The following is a 20,481-nucleotide window of genomic DNA, read 5'->3' as shown; positions in this document are numbered from 1 at the left end:
ATATTGAAAGCTCTTTCGTCACTGGAAAACGCGAACATATTTCTGGAACGTACTATACTCACTAACTCAGTACTGTGTACTATATGCGGCCTTGGTTCTGTGTGGAGGACAGTTGGAACTTCATTAGTAGAAGGGATGGGAGTGAAGTACATTTAAAAACTCAGGTACAATAAAAATGGAAGTAAAAATAAAATGATGTCCCCATATATAAATGCACGTTTAACATGGGTTTAATATAGTAATTCCTTTGTTTTTTAATTTGTTTTTGTTAATTACTTAACGAGGCCCTTTTATTTAAGTTATTTTAAACAGTTGTATAATATTACATAGACGTCCAATTCCTAACCGAAATTAATGTTTTCAGAAAAGAGCTGAGATAGCCCAGCCACTAGCCTTTACAGAGGGACGAGCAGAAGCAGGTGGGGGAAATCGGGATGCGACGTTGGCAAACGGACGACAGTACCTGTGCGAAAATATGATTCAATATTGAAAGCTCTTTCGTCACTGGAAAACGCGAACATATTTCTGGAACGTACTATACTCACTAACTCAGTACTGTTTACTATATGCGGCCTTGGTTCTGTGTGGAGGACAGTTGGAACTTCATTATTTGAAGGGATGGGAGTGAAGTACATTAAAAAACTCAGGTACAATAAAAATGGAAGTAAAAATAAAGTGATATATAAATGCACGTTTAACATGTATTTAATATAGTAATTCCTTTGTTTTTTAGAACTTTGAACATGCATTTATGTTGAGTATCTGCCAATATTGCCATGGCTAGACCACGATAATCACGTGACTCCGATTAGTGCCGAAGCCTGTCTTTCTCGCTAGCTACGGTTTCCCTCATGTTGCTTAGCTACTCCCCGCGCAGCCCAATCTTTTTTATGATGCACGAGCTACTGTCGTAGGCGCCGTTGTCGAGCTGATGGAATATAAGGAGAACAAGGGAAATATAAGATGAACAAGAGCAGTACAGGGACATCATTTTATTTTTACTTCAATGTTTATTGTACCTGAGTTTTTTAATGTACTTCACTCCCACCCCTTCTACTAAGGAAGTTCCAACTCCACACAGAACCAAGACCGCAGATAGTAAGCAGTATTGAGTTACTGAGTATAGTACGTTCCAGAAATATGTTCGCGTTTTCCAGTGACGAAAGAGCTTTCAATATTGAATCATATTTTCGCACAGGTACTGTCCGTTTGCCTACGTCGCATTCCGATTTCCCCCACATGCTTCTGCTCGCCTCTCTGTAAAAGCTGGGCTGTCTTAGCTCTTTTCTGAAAACATTAATTTCTCTTAGGAATTGGACGTTTACGTAATATTATACAGCTGTTTAATTTAACTTAAATAAAAGGGCCTCGTTAAGTAATTAACTGTCACGTGATTTCCTCCCTTTCTACAATCCTGCGGCATAACCACTTGGACGGACAGTAGATAGCATGTCTGAGTAATTTTATATTTTCGGGTCGGGCAGAAGTGAAGATTGAATTCACAGTATGTAGAGTAGGTACAGAATTATTTCAACATGAGTTACTAGTACGAAGGACGAAACTGGCAATTGGAATTAGATGCAATAGTCTATAGTGCGATTATATGCACAAAAGAACTGAAGCCTGTATCGAAATGAACGGCCACCATTTTCAAAATTGTGTTTAAATATTCATATTATGATTATTTTTCAATTTAACTTCTATCTCTATATTGTACGCTAATGTGCTGTAGACAGTATAATATACACTGCATAATGAATACGTTCGCATGGATAACTCACTTCGTGAGTAAAAACACTCATTGTTAATACTGTACTGTACTTTGATTAAAGAAAAACCTAATGAAAATTATCAAACTCAAAATCGCGATATTTCCTATTTTACGTAAATGGATGAACTACTTTTCTTCCTTCCTATACCTAGTAGAGTGATTTGTGTTTTACGCCAGTATCATCGAACTCCAGTCTTGGAGGGGGGAGCAAGCGGTGTTTCCGGTTCTCTAAAGGTATAGACAGGTCAATATTAAAAATGATAGTAAAAATAAAATGATGTCCCTGTACAAGGAGAACAAGTGGTAGGCAAGGTCAATTTCTAATTTACAACCCATACATATTGAGGAGAAAGACATACTCGTCCCTTCTGCCAAACATTGAAACAGTGTCCTTTTAGCTCAGTCCAGGAGCTTTACGGACTTCGTTATTTTGTTGCAATAAGATGTCAAACCAAGTAGACGTCCGAATAAAGACATAGCTTTGGGGAATGGAGTATGACTTATTACGACCCATGCCAAAAAATGTAATGAACTTATTTTTTGCAGAAGTTAATAAAAATAATTTCACTTATAAGAAACACTAACAAATACAGTAGATTCTCGTTAATCCAAATTAATTGGGACCAAGACCTATTCGGATTATAATATTTTTGGATTAACCGAAATATTTCCTGTAATGCAATGCATGCTATTCACGAGCGCTGAGAGACGGTGGTGGGATTACCAGGTTGCTATTTTTAGAGCCACAACCAACAGTCCCACTTCATTACAACAGAAAATTACTTATTTTATTAACAAAACAAATGTGTAAATTATGTACAGAAAACATTGTTTTAAGTACCCTTGAATGTGCTATTTTCATAATTTTTGAAAGTAAAAGAAATTGAGTGAATTTATACATTTTTTTCTTTTCGCTACTTTGTACTATTACAATAAATTTGATTTTTTCTTAAAATAATTTTGTTCGGATTAACCAGATTTTCGGATTAGCGTAGTGCGGATTAACGAGACTCTACTGTATTGTTTAATGATATCTGTAGTGAAGTTACGTTTATTTGTATGTTTCAGGATAAGTCGAACGACTTAGCTCACCAAAATGGTAAAAACTGCAGTGATCAAAACCAGAATCCCTGCATTTCCTACACCGAATCCGATGTACTTCGTCTTCGAAAGGTAAGCTATCAGTTATTTAACTGAATCCAGTACCTAACTTCAATTAATGACCTCAAACACAAAAATTCAGCTTCTTCGTTTATGTAAAGATAAGGTTTCTTACACACTGTATGCGAGTTGGACATTGGTGGCTCGTAAATTGAGTACCTCGTGTGTAGGAGTATCGTTCAACATTAGCTTGTTTTTGTATCTTTACATGGAGGTAGGTGCATTGGTACTGTAACCATCCGGTCGATTGTGAGTAGTGTTTCTCTGAGAGATGAGAGAACTTCAGCGGGTGTATTTAGAGCCCGAGGATACCACAGAAATAGGCTCAGGCAGTTTCCTAGCGATCAGCAGGTAGACCAATCTCTGGTAGAGGAAACGGGTCTCGCCTTAGACATCTTCGATCGTTCGAGAGAAAGCAGTAAGCTTAAATGCAGCTGATCTTCATTTGTTGTAATCGAAGAACATATATTTATTTGATATTGACGAAGAGAATGGCTGAAATAAACAGAAAGGTATATTGATATGGGATTCGTAAAGTTGATGGAAACATAGAACCCCCTGAAAAATCCTCCTTCCATTTGTCCCTGAAAAGTACGTATTTATCTATTCAGTCTACGCTGTGAATTGCATCTAAGACCGCGTTTTAACACTTGAGCTATCGGATGGGCTTGTAAGTTTGTTACTGCTTGAATTTTTTAATTATTATTCCATACTTTGTGAAATAAGGCCTAGATTTAATCAAGCTAAAAACCAAGTTTTATGAAAATACGAATATGTAGCTAAGCCTACAATTGATAAATTGTTAAATTTATTTAATTTAAAGTTTAAACGAAAAAATTAATAGATGGAGTAAATATACGGTTATTCAAAAGTAAGTTACAGTTTGACGTCGCCATAACCTTTTTAAGAATAAATTAAGATAAACACAAAACAAGAACACACATATACTCATAAAGATACAGGGTTTATTGGATTCAATTTAAATGTTGAATATGTCTGCCATTTTGTTCTTCAACAAGCAACAGTCTTTCTATGTTGTGAACAGCATTTACTAATAGATCTGGTGGAATATCTTCAATTTGTTACGAAATTGCATATTTTAGTTCGTTGGCAGTCGTAGGATTAGTTAAAAAACTCTATCTTTTAAATAACCTCACAGCCAAAAATCTGCTGGATTATCAGGGGAACGCGCTGGCCAGGTGTTAGGAATGTCTGCTTATTATGCGAGCACCAAACCTGTTACGTAACAATCGCTTAACTAGGTGTATAAATATGGGTAGTTGTACCACAGTCTAGTATATGCAGTCACGAAGCTCAATACGTAGTAAATATGCATCCATAGATAGTTGCTAACCACTAGGATCGCTACTGTCGCCTCATTACAGACAATGCGAAATAGTACCTGCACAGTCTATTGTTTCTAGTACCCTCACAACTCAAGCTTTGTGTCTGTATATGCTAGACTGTGGTTGTACCATTCTGCATGAAGATTATGTTCTCGATGTCACGATTTCGTAAATTTGGTATAACAAAATTGTGCAGTATGCCAAAATAACGTTGTCCGGTAACCGTAACCATGTTAACGAAAGCACATGAGTGTGATAAATGAACAAATCCCATTGTTCGATACATACAAATGTGTTACCATTTTGTGTATACATTAATTAAAAAAAAATGTTGTATCTATTTCAAAATGCAACTTGAATAACCCTATAAATTATTATAATGCATATCGTCGTTGATTTTATGAAATCTCCTATGTGACAGTATAGAGCATATTACGAGTATTTTTAAGAGGAAGGAAAAAGTAACCATGTATTGTGGGTCCCTATCACCACGGCATGGCGCGTCCTCAGGTTGCGGATAGAGGAGACGGCCTCCAGATATGGAGGGTAGCTGCGAATATATTGAATAAGCAGTCGTGGACAGCCGATAAGGGGTGGTCCTCCAGCTTGGGGGTTGGGCGAAGGGCTAACAACCCATCACCGTAAAAAAAAGCTTGTTACGAATCCCTACAATAAGATAAAGTACGTAGATGAAATTATTGGGGATCATCAGTGCGGTTTTAGGCGTAATAGATCGACTATTGATCAGATTTTTTGTATTCGACAGATATTGGAGAAAAAAATGGGAGTATAAGGGTACAGTACATCAGTTATTCATAGATTTCAAAAAGGCATATGACTCGGTTAAGAGAGAAGTATTATATGATATTCTTATAGAATTTGGTATTCCCAAGAAACTAGTTCGATTAAGTAAAATGTGTCTCAGTGAACTTACAGCAGAGTCCGTATAGGCCAAATTCTGTCTGATGCTTTTCCACTGTCACCTTTACTTTTTAACTTCGCTCTAGAATATGCCATTAGGAAAGTTCAGGATAACACAGAGGGTTTAGAATTGAACGGGTTACATCAGCTTCTTATCTATGCGGATGACGTGAATGTGTTAGGAGAAAATCCAGAAACGATTAGGGAAAACACAGACATTTTACTTGAAGCAAGTAAAGCGATAGGTTTGGAAATAAACCCCGAAAAGACGAAGTATATGATTATATCTCGTGACCAGAATATTGTACGAAATGGAAATATAAAAATTGGAGATTTGTGTTTCGAAGACGTGGAAAAATTCAAATATCTTGGAGCAACAGTAACAAATATAAATGACACTCGGGAGGAAATTAAACGCAGAATAAATATGGGAAATGCGTGTTATTATTCGGTTTGTCATCTAGTCTGCTGTCAAAAAATCTGAAAGTCAGAATTTACAAAACAGTTATGTTACCGGTTGTTCTGTATGGTTGTGAAACTTGGACTCTCACTTTGAGAGAGGAGCAGAGAGTAAGGATGTTTGAGAATAAGGTTCTTAGGAAAATATTTGGGGCTAAGAGGGATGAAGTTACAGGAGAATGGAGAAAGTTACACAACGGAGAACTGCACGCATTGTATTCTTCACCTGACATAATTAGAAACATTAAAACCAGACGTTCGAGATGTGCAGGGCATGTAGCACGTATGGGCGAATCCAGAAATGCATATAGAGTGTTAGTTGGGAGACCGGAGGCTTCCAGGTTATAAGGTCCATAACAAAATGTCCACAAACTAAATAGTCCAAAATTTAAAGTCCTACATGCAATTCGTCCATGGAATGAAAAAGCCCAACATCTATGTGGTCCACCATATTATAAAGCACATTATACGGAAAAGTCCATCATACGAAAGGTCAATACAAAAAGGTCCAACTTACAAAGCTGTTCAACAGAAATGAGTTACTAACTAATAATAATTAGGGTCTACGTATATCACTGGTCATCCGGGAAGAGGGCAAAGGCGAGTAGTTCCCCCTAGATTTTCTCCTGAAACATGTAAAGTCTATGAATTAGTAATTAATGGCAGACAGCGTACGAATAATTTGGTTGAAGAATTCCACTCCCAATTTCAACGACTTGTAGAGACACATCACGTGAACATTTGGCAATTCATTAGCCATTTGCAACAACAGCAATCGGAAACAGAACATTGAGTAACAAAGGTCCTTGGTGAAGCATACAAATATTAGGCAACTAGTAAATAAACGAAATAATTAAACCAGAATTTTCAACATTGTCGGTAATAACCAAGATTACAAAGATAGGAATGAAATGTTTCGATATCTTAGAGCGATATCTTACTATTTGAAATTATATAGTGATCCTCAAGATGAACAATAGATGTATCTTCTGTATTACATATGTAATATGTATAACATAATTGAAATTACAATAAATTCCATGGCACTTTCTTTGCAGTTTTCCTTGTTGGACATTTTAGGGAAATGGACGTATTTATTTGTGGACATTTTAAAACGTAGGATATTTTTAAGGAGATGACTTGCTGACAGTGGACCTTTTCAGGTAAGGACATTTTTATGGCATGGACGAATTTTCTATGTGGACATTTCTAAACGTTGGACATTTTCGTAGAGAGGACTTATTGCACAGTGGACCATATCTCACTTAACCGACCGGAGGGAAATAGACCTTTTGGGGAGGCGGAGACGTAGGTGGGAGGATAATATTAAAATGGATTTGAGGGAGGTGGGATATGATGGTAGGGAATGGATTAATCTTGCATAGGTTAGGGACCGATGGCGGGCTTATGTGAGGGCGGCAATGAACCTTCGGTTTCCTTAAAAGCCATTTGTAAGTAAGTAGGTAAGGAAATAGTAATATACGTTACAAGAGCGTTATGTTGACGTTTTCATGGTCGAGGAAAAGATTGAAAAAGCGAAACGTAGTTGCAATGAAATCTCCATGTTGGTTTCTGTTTAATGACGGCAACTTCGGAACACCAAATATCTTTCTTCAACATTGTTGCTATAAAATGTTTTCTGTATTTACTATACTCCGGCAGGCCGTGATATACGCCTGTCTTTTTTTTTTCCCCAGTCTATAAATGCGAACTTAAAACAAACGGTAAGGTTATGTAATGATTTATTTTTCATTTTAATATTTTAACAATATTATTTATATAACATATTGCAGTAATAACATCGGCATCTGGAATTTTGTTGATTTTTTCACGGCTTCCTTAATGTTACTTGTATCAGGAATGCAATAAGTTTCGTGGAGTAGTAGACTTTACTTAATTTTTGCAAATATTTAAAAACAATAATTAACATTGCAATTTAGGTGAAATTGCAGTGGTAAGTTTCCAATTTATAATTATTACTATGTTAAACGTCTCTAAAAATAATATGTTAAAAGCCTAAAGCAGTAAAATGAATGTCGCGCTTAAGCGGCAAGAAGAGGGAAATTGTTATGTGTGTTACGTTGGGAATACTGAATGTGGTATTTTACACTTACCGCGTATTGGTTCTGTGCGGAAAACAAGCAAATACGCACGATCTCGCACAAAAGTAATTAAATATCAATAGACCTACATAAGAATAGTGAAGAATTATGCTCTGTACTATCACATGGAAAGTTTCATAAAATCAACGACTATGTGTAAACTAATTATTTGGTAAGGCACCCTTCCATTTTTTTCCTTCCACTTCCACGGTTCGAGGAATACTGGTCTACTGCTCAACCCAGGTGGGCGTGTTTGAAAAAGCATGGAAGCTTGCACCATTAAACTGGCCATTGTTAACGCTTCTCAGCAACACGGAAACTTCAGTTGAAATTGAACTGGCCGGATCTACACTTGATCGTTCAAGGTAATTGCCAGGCGGGTGGCGTCAGGAAACAGCGGGGGTTGGTCCACCCTGTCACGTAATTCAGTTGGAGGGGATTTGCCTTTAAACAAACTGAATTTCAGTTTTGACACAAATGATCGAGTAATCGAATGTGTTCACATGATAGAAACGCTTCCATTCCAGCATCATTACCTGTTCCTCTCTTAACATTTCTTTATGCATCTTGATTACACAACTTTTAACACTGTATCACTTCGAAATATGTATGATAAGAACCTTCTTGTGTTAAATTTTAACTTACCTTGTTAACATGTTTCGACCTATTTTGGGTCATCTTCAGAACTGGTCGTTGTTGGTCTTGGCGCCTCTTGTTTCCTGTGAGGGTGCGTTCGTAGTGTAGAGTCAAAGAGTGTATGCGTTTTGAAATTGAGTTGTGTGTTGAGAATATCATTGGGGTGTGTTTTCGTGTGTCTGTATATTTCATATTGTTCTAGTGTGTTGAGTTTCTGGCTTTTTGGTTGGATGTGCAGTATTTCCTTGTCTGTGTTGATGTCTCTGTAGGTGTGGTTGGCATTTGTGATGTGTTCTGCATATGTGGAGGTGTTTTGTAATTTTGTTATGGCTGTGATGTGTTCTTTGTAATTTGTTTAAAATTATCTGCCTGTCTGTCCCATGTAGAGTTGTTGCAGGTGTTACATTTGAGTTTGATTACGCCTGTATGGTGTACTTGTTTGTTTGTGTTGTTTTTTTTAGTGTTATTTGTTCTGTATGCGATGTTGTAATTTAATTTCTTGAATGAGGTTGCAATTTTATTTTATTTTATTTTATTCTTTATATATAAATAAGTTACTGTCCACATGACTTTTGTCGGTTAGCTGGTGTTATATTGCAGTATTGGAAAAGTATTTAATTTTTGTCAGAAATTAACATATCTCTAACTTTTTTACAATTTGTTTAAAAAACAGTGTTTGAGCTCTCCGAGACGTGAAATATTTCAAATTCTAAAGCTACTCGTATTTATTTTTTTCATTAATATTAAATTTCAGATGGAACTCGTTGAATTCTGAAATCTTCCGATAAATATTCGCTGAGGCACACTATTTTCCAGAATTAACTCGTTCAATTTGAACTTCTTAAACAGAGTTACTTTATAGCATAATATTTTTCAGAAGGAAGTCATTGAATTTTGTATCATATTGATAAAGTTGGTTTGTGGCATAGACTACTATTTTCCAGAAGAAACTCGTTGAATTTTGTATCATCTCGATAAAACTGGATTGTGACATACTATTTTCCAGAAGAAACTCGTTTAATTTTGTATCATCTCGATATATCATCTCGATAAAGCTGGATTGTGGCATACTATTTTCCAGAAGAAACTCGTTGAATTTTGTATCATCTCGATAAAGATGAATTGTGACATACTATTTTCCAGAAGGAAATCGTTGAATTTTGTATGATCTCGATAAAGCTGACTTGTGGCATACTATTTTCCAGAAGGAATTCATTGAATTTTGAACTTGTTCGGTTAACTGCCTGATGGAGTAATATTTTCCAGAAGCAAGTCGTTGAATCTTTCGATAACACTACCTTAGCCTATTATTTCCTAAACGTAACACATTAAATTTTGAACTCTTTCGATAAAACTGCGTGGTTGTTCAGGAAACTGCCCGAAAACAGGTCGGAACCTCGTAAGTGACACAATAAGGTATCACTCGTGAGGCAACTAAGCCAGGAGATAATGGAATAGGCTGGCCAGTTCCTTCCCCTCTCCATTGCGTACATCGCTGCCTAGTAACATATTTTACTAATCAGATACGATTAAAACGATTTTACGTGTCATTTTGCGCAGGGTGGAGTACTATTTCCCTGAAGGAAATCGTTGAATTTTAAAGCCCTTCGATCTAGCTGCCTTCGTATTATAGGCCTACTATTTTCCAGAAGGAAGTCGTTGAATTTTGAACCCTCTCTCAAAGTTAGAGTCAAAGTTTCAAAACCATACAGAACAACCGGAAACATAACTGTTTTATAAATTCTAACTTTCAGAATTTTTTGAGAGCATATTGGATGACAAAAGCTTTTCAACCGAATAATAACAGACATTTCCCATATTTATTGTGCGTTTAATTTCCTCCCGAGTATCATTTATATTTGTTACTATTGCTGCAAAAAATTTGAATTTTTCAAAGGATGAATTGCTAATTTAATAAGAAAAAAATATTCCCTTCATTTTAATGTTAATGAATCAAGATGTTCTCTATATTTCCAGCGATTCTGGACAAAGAGTTCATTGTAATTTGTTGATATAAAGTTACTTAGAGCGGAAAATTAAGTTCTCGATTGACAACTCAGCGAGACCGTGTTTCCATATTGTTACTCCATTCTTTTGCAGAACGGTGAACACATTTAATCCTGATAATTGAATTTAGAGAATTTAGAGAACTAAAAATATCAGATAGGTATGGAAGACTTGCATGCAAAGGGAAGTCCCTCAAATGATCTCACTCCTGTTAAACTCTGTCTCTTAAAAGTTTGACACAAGCAAAATAAATAAATAAATAAATAAATAAATAAATAAATAAAAATAAAACATTATACAGTAAAACCTTGCTGAAACGTATCCTCTATAAAAATGAAACCTGCACAAACGAAAAAAAAAATTGGGAACGGAATGATTTCCTATGTAAAATAATACTTTAAAACGGGAAACTGCCTAACGCGAAAACGGAATCATTTTTGGGCACCATTTAGGTTAAAAAAAAAAAAGAAAGAAAAAAAAACCTGACTGACACGGACAATTTTAAGCGTACCTGTTGCTAAATTCTATCAAACCATTTTTAATTTTGCGATAAAACATTTTTTGTGTGACTACATGCAATGATCTGGATGACTTTCGCTATTCTTTGTCAGGCGTTGGGGGTGAAACTTCTCTAACCATGCCACTATTCTGTGCTTATTGTCAAGGACCCGGACAGGTTACTGACCTCCTGTACCGTTACTTCTTCCAACCCTCTTGCATTTTCGTTCATTTATTCTTAGTTTTGTGCTAACAAGCCAATACAGTGATAAGGGACAGTGCGAATAGAATAAAACTGCGAATAATTGTAGTGTAGTGTCAATTTAGTTTCACATTTCCGTTTATTTATTCCGAGTTTTGTGTTAATATGCCAATACAGAGTTAAATAACAGTGGGAATAAAGTAAAACTGTGCGATTTAATAAAAAGGTTAGACGACCAGTTCTATCATGGAAGAGTGGCTTCATTCTTTTAACTGAGCAATGAAACGTCAAGATCGTTAGATCATACTGTTTTTAGACAATGCTACCTGCCATCCAAGGATTGATTTGTCTAAAGTGAAGTTAATTTATTTTCCACAAAACACAACTTCAGTTACACAACCGAGCGCAATTTACACTCTGAATTGATGCAGGACTCGAAGGAAATCCTACATCGTTCCCTTCAAAAAAAAGTCGCGGCAATGCACTTTAAAAGAAATGTGGGGGCAAAGAAACTAGGGCGAAGAGAGAGAGAGAGAGGGGGGGGTGTAATTACGTAAGTTAATAATTATGAAAATAAAATTCACTTTGCATGTACTGTAGTAACATTTATTTAAAATTATTTCTTCATTGTGTTCTTCCTACAGTGAGCATATTGCAGTAGTCTATTCTTAGTTTTGCCAAAACTCGACCCTTTGTAGAACCCTAGATCATAATATATACCCAGATTGCTCTGCGTTATAGGCTTTGACGGTAGCAACTTTTATCAGGTTTACTATGCTACCATCTAGCTGTTACATAAGGAGTCACGTCATAACTCCCACTTGAATTGCATTAGCGACTGTACTGCCATCTCGTGTTCGTTTACGGAGGACGGGTGGCAATCCTGGCGGTTGTTCTCTTCGAAGTGCAACCGATTTTAACATAGGAATGAGCAATCTATATGTAATCTGGGATAAAACTAAAACCTGTGAAAAAGGAAAAAATTCTGAAACGATCGCATTTCGTTTTAGGAAGGTCTTACTGTACAATATAAGGTTAAGTGTTACTAACATAACATTTTAAAACATGTACCTTGTTTCCGCGGACCCCTTTCGATGCGGACCGCAGGTTGGGAACCGTTGGGTTAGAACTTCAGCATCGAGAATTTTGCGATTTTATTTACATATAATATCTGTTATCTAATGACACTCAGTATTTTTAGAAGCAGTCAGTTACATTTTGGTCTTCCTCTATGATGAACAATCACAGAACGGTGGTTCAATTGTAATCATATATGGCTGTACTAGCCAATGTTCTGCTCTGCTAGCAGACCTTAAGGAAGTTGCATGCACCTTGATTACGGTATGACCTCGACTTAAGTGCTGCGGTGGTTCAAAAACGATTTTTATTGAACCTATAGTATGAAATATATCTTATTCTAAAATCAAGTAGGGGAGTAGTGGGTACAGTGAGACACAAAATATTAAGACATATGTATGCAAGTGATAATTCAAGTATTTTTAAAATCAAGTGCAATAGAAATATACATTAAAACATGGAGTACTACAATACATAAACAAAAATGTTAATAGATAAAGAACATAATATACAATACGTGTTTGTCAAAAAAATGCAAATGTCTCACTGTTCCCATTCAGGAGGGTACAGTGAGACACCACAGTGTCTATTAACGGACATTGAAATGATTTACATTTATTTCAAAAGAAAGGAAAGCTTGCTGTCTCTTTATCTTGTCATGCTCTGTAGGCTTATTTAGAGTAATTTTGATGTCTCACTTCGAAATCATTGAAACATCTGGAACATTTAGAAAAGTGAATTTTTCCATGACATTTCAAACTTTAGCGAAAAAATGAAATTAATTTTTGGTGGCAACTAAGCTTATAACTATAATAATTTAATTGATTTCTTTATTATTTTTAACATATTCTTAAATTTTGTGAATATTTTTTTATTTAAGAAACCATTAAAATGTAATGTATATATTATTTTAAGCTGTAGTTCCTAAATTGGTTACTAGTGTGTTCATTTTTAATGTTAGTTACCGGTAAATGTAATATAATTTACAGTTTGTTTTTGCAAATCATTGGTACATGGGAACAGTGAGAAGTGTCCAATGTACTCTTCAATGGCATGTCTCACTGTTCCCTTTACGCATAGTTCGTTTACAAATGGCGCCATCACTTCAAAATCAAAACAAGAAAGACGAAACTTTGCCAAACATAACCTCAAATACCATAGTATTAGGTAACAAAACATTCATATTTCTATTTAATTTGTGTATCCAATATAACCTTCTAAACGCAAGCCAAAATTTTACTTCTAGAGTAAAAATTACGAATTATTTTTTCATCACTCACCTTTATAACTAGAATCAAATCGAGTATGAAAATATTGTTACTTTACTCATGCAACATAAACTCCACTGTTACCAACATCTCAACATCAAAATTTACCATCTAATAAAAAATGTCTCGCTGTTCTCCCTGTCTCACTGTACCCACTTCTCCCCTACATGTTCGACGTTCGTTAACTATTTACTTTCTGACACAAAGTATAAAGAAAATATTGTGATACAGAGGAAAAATCTATTTCGATATTTTTTACTAATTTATTGTAAGTACGGTGCACGTCTGTAACCTCTTGATACTGAGAAAGTAATTTTGATATGCCGTTTGTTCGTCTGTTTACAACCTTTACCCAAACTAGTGGTGATGTATCTTGTTCTTATTCGAGAATTCACCTTGATACAATAATAATAATAATAATAATAATAATAATAATAATAATAATAATAATAATAATATCATGAATGATAAACCAAGTGACTCGTTTCGACGAACGACCTATAGTTAAAGAAATTGTAGCCTACTTGTCTTCAATTTTCGAAGATCGAACTCAGAACAGATGCATGCATTTAAACTTACATCACACCATTGAGCGCCCTTGCGATAAATGTTCAAGTCCGACAAGTAGCATACGTGAACCCGATGTTGACGTGGCAGATTTTCGCAGTCACGATAAATGCGAATTTGCCCAGATGCTGTCAAAATAAGTAATTTTATGTTTAAAAGCATGTTAAGTACAGTCTGCTCCGTTTGGGTATGGATAATATTAATTTATTATTACAAAGCTATTATGATAGTAGAAAACATTTCTTGCTGGTTATATTATGATTAAAAGATGAGAGTTTCCATATATGACAATCAACAATGCATAATCTGAAAGGACAAATGAAAATCGTTGATGATTAAAATGGCTACTACAAATCAATAGCGGGTACAATGTGTTCTTTGGTATACTAAATTTGGCTGTGTTAAAAGAGTTCAAAAGGAATTTCGACGTGAGTATGGTGTGCGTAATGTACCTAAATACAATTCCATAATGTTGTAGTATTGTGGTATCGGACATTTGTAGAAAGAGGTTCTGTGTTAAAAAAAAAAAAAAACATGCAGGAGATCGCAGGCGAAACCCAGTACTTGGTCCCCAAACTCCCCAGGTCTAACCCCTCCTGACTTCTTCGTGTGGGGTTTTGTTAAAGACATTGTCTATTCACAAAAACCCAGGAACATTGATGATCTGAGAGTAAATTCAACAAATCACCCCTGTTATGTTACAACGGACATGGGCTGATTTGCATCATCGTTATGAGTTGTGCAGGGTGCGCAATGGGGGTCATGTTGAGCTCTGAGGAATCTCCCATCTTTCAGTGTTGTATGCACAAAGTTTCAACAAATGAAGTTGAGTAGCAAATGCTTTACGGTGTTTTTCCTTTATCCGTACCTAAACGGATCACCCTGTATACTAGTGTAGTTTTTAAATCCGCGTTAAAATATGAAAGTGAATGTAAAATGCGAACAGTGCGTGTTTCTGCGAAATAAGAGCGAAATTATATTTTGTGACACTTCTTGTGTTTTTGTAAAAAAAGAATGAGATCTCTAAAGGATCCCTTACGTACTTACAGTACGTTTTTTAATAATAGTTTGGTCACACTTCATGTTAGCTTTTACGTTATGAATAGTACATGAATGTGACATATCTGATACCCTCTTTGTTGTTATCTGTACAGTTATCTCGAGTTTTGAGTTAATTCGTCTAGTGCTGGTGGTAGAATATTGGCTGCCGTGCGATCTCTTGTGGGCCAGTGTTTGTTTACTCACAAACAAGTTGTATGTTGTAGCGTGTGATTGAGATTGAGTAATAAGATGGGTCGGGATAAAAAAAAAGCACAATTTCTTTTGACATGTTTCGTAATGTTCACAGTTTCGCTGTAATTTCATAGCCTACGTTCCTTTGGTTATTTATTATATTCAAGAATTTCGCCTTTTATTCTTCCAGTAAAGTGTGAAAATAATACCCAGCGTAGGTCTCACATCACGTAGATTTTCTGATTCTTCAGATGTTGAACATTCATCACCGTACCAGGTTCCTAGTACATAGTAAGACCTAGTAATTTAATGCTCGTGGCCATGGATGGGCAACTCGTGCTCACAAAAAAAAAAAAAAAAAAAAAAAAAAAAACCTGGAAAGAGAGAAAGACAGACGGAGTCAGCCGCAGCAGTTACAAATTGTTTGTAGTTTCACTGCAAAAGCAGTTCACTGCTACGGTGCGCTCTGGCGGCTCATGCTGGTGGTCGTGATATCTACTCTATGACTTGAATTTCAGAATGACGCATGGTACAATAATTATAGTAATTTTAGACAGACTGTATCTAAACACACACAACAAAATTATATTATTTCCTAGTTTTGTAAATTAGTTCACTACTGAAAACAAACTGAATACAACCTTTTCAAGATACAACAAAACATATTTATTATTACATTATTTGTTAATATTTCTTATTATATGCTTTATTTAAAACATAGAACGCGAGAATTTTCAAGTCTTTATACATTAAAGAGTATTCCTATGTTTTCAGAAAGCTAATGGTCTATATTCGCAAACAATCACAAATTCAAGGAAGTAATTTTTACATGTCACGGCAGAAGAAATAAACTTACTTCTGAGCTCTTTCTATACATTGAGAGCTTTTACACTTCTTTCTTGTATTAAACTCTGCCACAAGCACATACAATATATATGGAAGCAAAGAATATATTTTGAAATTCTGACTTACGCGGCATTACTAACAGTTCGATTTCTGATTTCGCTGGAATCTGAGTGGCGTGCTGTTCTGTAGATTTATCAATTCAAGCTATAAACTTTCAGGATTTTCTATCGGCTGTAAGCCAAAAGGATTTCAGAAAAATCTCGATTCCTTTTCAATTTTTTCTCTAAACTTACCAGTGAATTCTGCTGTAGGTCTTGAAGTAGGGTCTTATATTTGATAAGAAGATTTTCTTATCTCTCTTCAAGATAGTTTATAGTCAAAGAAAGTGAAGTTGTCTAAGTTATACATGATACTGCCATATTTCAAGTTTATCCATAAATACTCTTAGCTAGTCGATCATATGTTGTGCAGTTCTGCAACTCGCACGCACAACGTGCTAACGATATTTGATATGTCTCACCGTGTTGATTCCCATTTTTACCTTTAGCTGTTCTAAAGCAGATCTAGACACTATTTCTTTACTAAAACCTTCACTGTGTTTATTTGTAACATAAAATGTCATGCGTATGAAAGTGTAATAGAAGATAATACAAGCTTTACCTTCCTTCTTAATAAAAAAAAGCTTTCTCTTTCGACTCACCACTAAAGGAAAATGATCTGGGAATTATATTGTTTTTCACTTAAAACGAGCCGCCATTTACTGCACACGCGAGCAAACTTGCTTGTTGCAAGAACCGCATACAGATATTACAGCTAGTACAGAGTCCGTTCTACCTGCACTGAGGTTGTGTTGACACCTTGAGAGCACGAGTTGCCCACCCATGCTCATGGCTCTTCGATTACCTCCATTCGCCTTCTGGTCTCCCAGTAGAGCCGTGAAATATCCATCGTAGGTCTTAGATCACGTAGATTTTCTGATTCTTCCAGATGTTCAACATTCATCACCGTACCGCGTGTCTTACATAATACGCATTTCCTCAGAGTTGAGGTTTAATTAATACAGATGTGCATCAAGGCAATCATGACCAGTAATAATTCTAAATTTTGCTACAGCTTCATTTCTTGGTGAATCAGAAATCTGCAATTCTTTTGCTAATAATTTAGACCAGGATTTAGAGGCTATCGTGCAGCGGAAATAAGTTACTCTAGGCATTTTGGAAAGAGTCTGACGTTACGTTCTGATGTCAAAGGTCGTCTAGTTTAAAAGTTTATGTTACGGTCCCTAGGGAAAACATAAAATTACACAACGGCCCAAGTATAAATTTTTTATGCACTGTTAGACGAATGATCTGTGTAAAGATCATTAATTTTTTGATCCTACACAATTATCTGTTGTGATTATTATTGGTTAATCATTAGTCTAACAGTGCATATAAACTGTGGAATTCCGGCCGACAAGTCACTTATATGAGTGCACTACCTGTGTGTGATGACATAATATATTATGGACATGGAGTAGGCCAAGGTCACAAATGGGGAAAACCAAAGGAGAAAGTTTGGATTCGTTGTTGTGGATTTATCCTCTGAGTAGCTCAGTGATAGAGCACCCAGTGCGTAGAACTGGGGTCCTGGGTTCAACCCCCGGCGCCAGAGCGAATTTTTCTCCGTTATTAACCAATAATATAAATTTTTCCTCGCATATTATCCTTACATTTCGTCAGATGGCACATGTCCGTTCATGGCGTCTGTAACGACGCATAATCGGACATGTATTGCACAGTGTGTGTGTTTGTGTCCTATACTTATTTATATCATATTATTTTGTTGCAATTTATTTTATACGTCCTGTATAGTGAAGAAAGAAAGTTACCAGTTTTATACGGAACTGCTCTTATTCAAGACTCAGTTCCTCTTAGTGACGTCAGGAGCGTGTGTTGGATGCATCAGATAGCAGCAAAAATCTTAATGTACGTTTTTTCAACCACGTTATGAAATGAGAGGAGTACCTTTTGACAGCAATCATAACAACAGAAAGTTGCGCTACACTGTTTTCATCCTCAAGTTTCTTAGCCGTGAGTTTAGGTAGGTACCGGTATGTGTAATTGTTTAAATGCAGGATTGAAACGCTTTGGCCAAGACATGATACTGTTTCGAATCCTGCAGTGGTGTTCATTTTATTGATGCCATTGTTATTGAGGATAATGATTTGAGGAATAGACTAGTGGTCTAAGGATACGATGGTTATTATTATTATTATTATTATTATTATTATTATTATTATTATCATCATCATCATCATCATCATCATCATCGTCATCACACTCATCCATATGTGTCGTCCACGCCTGTGGAGTAACGGTTAGCGAGTCTGGTCGCGAAACCAAGTGGCCCGGGTTCGATTTCCAGTTGGGGCAAGTTACCTGGTTGAGGTTTTTTCCGGGGTTTTCCCTCAACCCAATATGAGCAAATGTTGGGTAACTTTCGGTGCTGGACCCCGGACTCATTTCACCGGCATTATTACCTTCATCTCATTAAGACGCTAAATAACCTAAGCTGTTGATAAAGCGTCGTAAAGTAACCTACTAAAAAAATTCATATGTGTGTCCATCCGGCCGCACGTCCGTCTTCTACTAATGAGCTACTATTGTTAGAATTATGTCTCACACTTCTACTACCCCGCTAGACAAGGTACAAATAGGAAGTTTTCTGATGTTACTGAAAATAGATTTCGGTTTTTTTTTTACGTATTCTGTTGTACTTACTTACGATGCCGAGAAAATGATTTCTTCTGAATTATTAAAAAAGATTTCGCTCATAATCAGTATCTTAAATTCAGTTAAATAATTATGCACACGAAATGTAATGATTAGAGACCAGCACAATAGGAAGAAAATTTTGCCAAAATATTAAATATTTCACTGTTAAATTGTCTTCCTTCTTAAAGGATTTCGAATAGGTTTACAAAATAAGCCTTAGAGGTTAATAGTTTTGTTTATATGTAATATACTACTAAATAAAATACAATAAATCTGTGTCATCAAATTTTTACCTGAACGCAATAACTAGGTAACTCAGTTCTAAAACACTGAAGAGACAAAAAAAAAGTTCTTATATTGGCAGCATTTGCTGAACTCAACACTGCTTACAAGTAACTCTTCTGTATTTTCTCCCAAAAGATTACACCTTCTGTTTATTTTGTACGATGAAAAACTTCTGAATGTGATACACAGGAAGGCACAAAACCTGCAGTCCAGGTTGCTGTTTGTACACCTGTTCTCAGAGCCTCCGGAATTTCCTCCTGGCGGCATGACATTTTTCAAACTGAACCCTTGAGCGAATACGCGACCGTTTGGTTGTTCCGCACCGTTCATTCCTTGACCCTGAAGGCACAGCGACTGGCAGAGCAAAAGTGGCTCTCCATGACAAAGAATTCTCAGTCTTAGGTGTGAAGAACATTTGCAAGAATTGAAATCACTTTTGTTCTCATGTTTATTTATACTCGTTTTCTCGGTTGGGCGTTAAGGTAGTAATTTTGGATTCGTGATTCTTGAGTTGAATCCGGTCTAGGATGCATTTTGAGGGGCTAACATGGGAATTGACCGTCACATAAAATGCAAACCCCTTCCCTGTGCTTTTCTTGTATTCCCCTTGTTCTTCTTGTGTTGCCTTTGTTCTCCTTGTTTTTCGCTTGTTCTGCTTGCCTTCCACCTGTTCTCCTTGCATTCCCCTTGTTCTCCTTGCATTCCCCTCGTTCTCCTTGCATTCCCCTTGTTCTCCTTGCATTCCCCTTGTTCTCATTGCACTTCCCTTGATCTCCTTGTCTTCGTCTTGTTGTTTAGTCAACTGTTCGAAGACAGATCTGAACCTTACAAGTGATACCAACAAGACATACTTATGAGGCAACTAGGCCAGGAGATAATGGGGTAGGATGGTCATTTCCTTTCCCCTCGTTTGCATACATCACCGATTAGCTACATATTACACTAATCAAACTTCAGATGCATAAATCAAAAAGTTGTTTTTTAACACAGACGTGGGCATCAGTAGTACATGTCGAACGGAGTCGAACGTAAGGACGTGATCTCCCTCCCTCCACACCCCTAGCTGGGGTACCTGTCCGACCGGTTGAAGTACTATACTGGCAGTCAGCGGTGGATTTCACAAAAAAAAAAAAAATGTCGTCCTCTATGGAAGCTCCTGAAGTAAAAAAAAGTCCAAAAATATTATTTCCACAAAGAATGGGAAAATGAATTCTTTTGTTGCGAAGAAGGGGAAAGCGTTAGGTGCTTATTATGCTACAAAATTTTACTAGCACGTTGAGCGACATTATGAAAAGACTCGTTTTAATGGAACAATTTTTTTTATTTTTTTTTTATAATAATAGTAG

At 36.1% G+C, this 20,481-nt stretch overlaps 1 protein-coding gene across 1 annotated transcript in view; it reads left to right on the top strand.

Annotated features, from left to right (window-relative positions):
- Nucleotides 1-20,481, top strand: part of LOC138701305 (uncharacterized) — a 246,942-nt gene that overhangs the window by 6,730 nt on the left and 219,731 nt on the right. The window contains exon 2 of the mRNA XM_069828058.1: nt 2,840-2,944. Within this exon, the coding sequence (XP_069684159.1) occupies nt 2,840-2,944 (105 nt within the window). The remainder of the gene's footprint in view (nt 1-2,839; nt 2,945-20,481) is intronic.

Source organism: Periplaneta americana, chromosome 6, assembly GCF_040183065.1.
Source record: "Periplaneta americana isolate PAMFEO1 chromosome 6, P.americana_PAMFEO1_priV1, whole genome shotgun sequence".
NCBI lineage: Eukaryota > Metazoa > Arthropoda > Insecta > Blattodea > Blattidae > Periplaneta > Periplaneta americana.
Note: the sequence above shows the minus strand (reverse complement) of the source record. Positions and strands in the feature narration are given on the sequence as shown.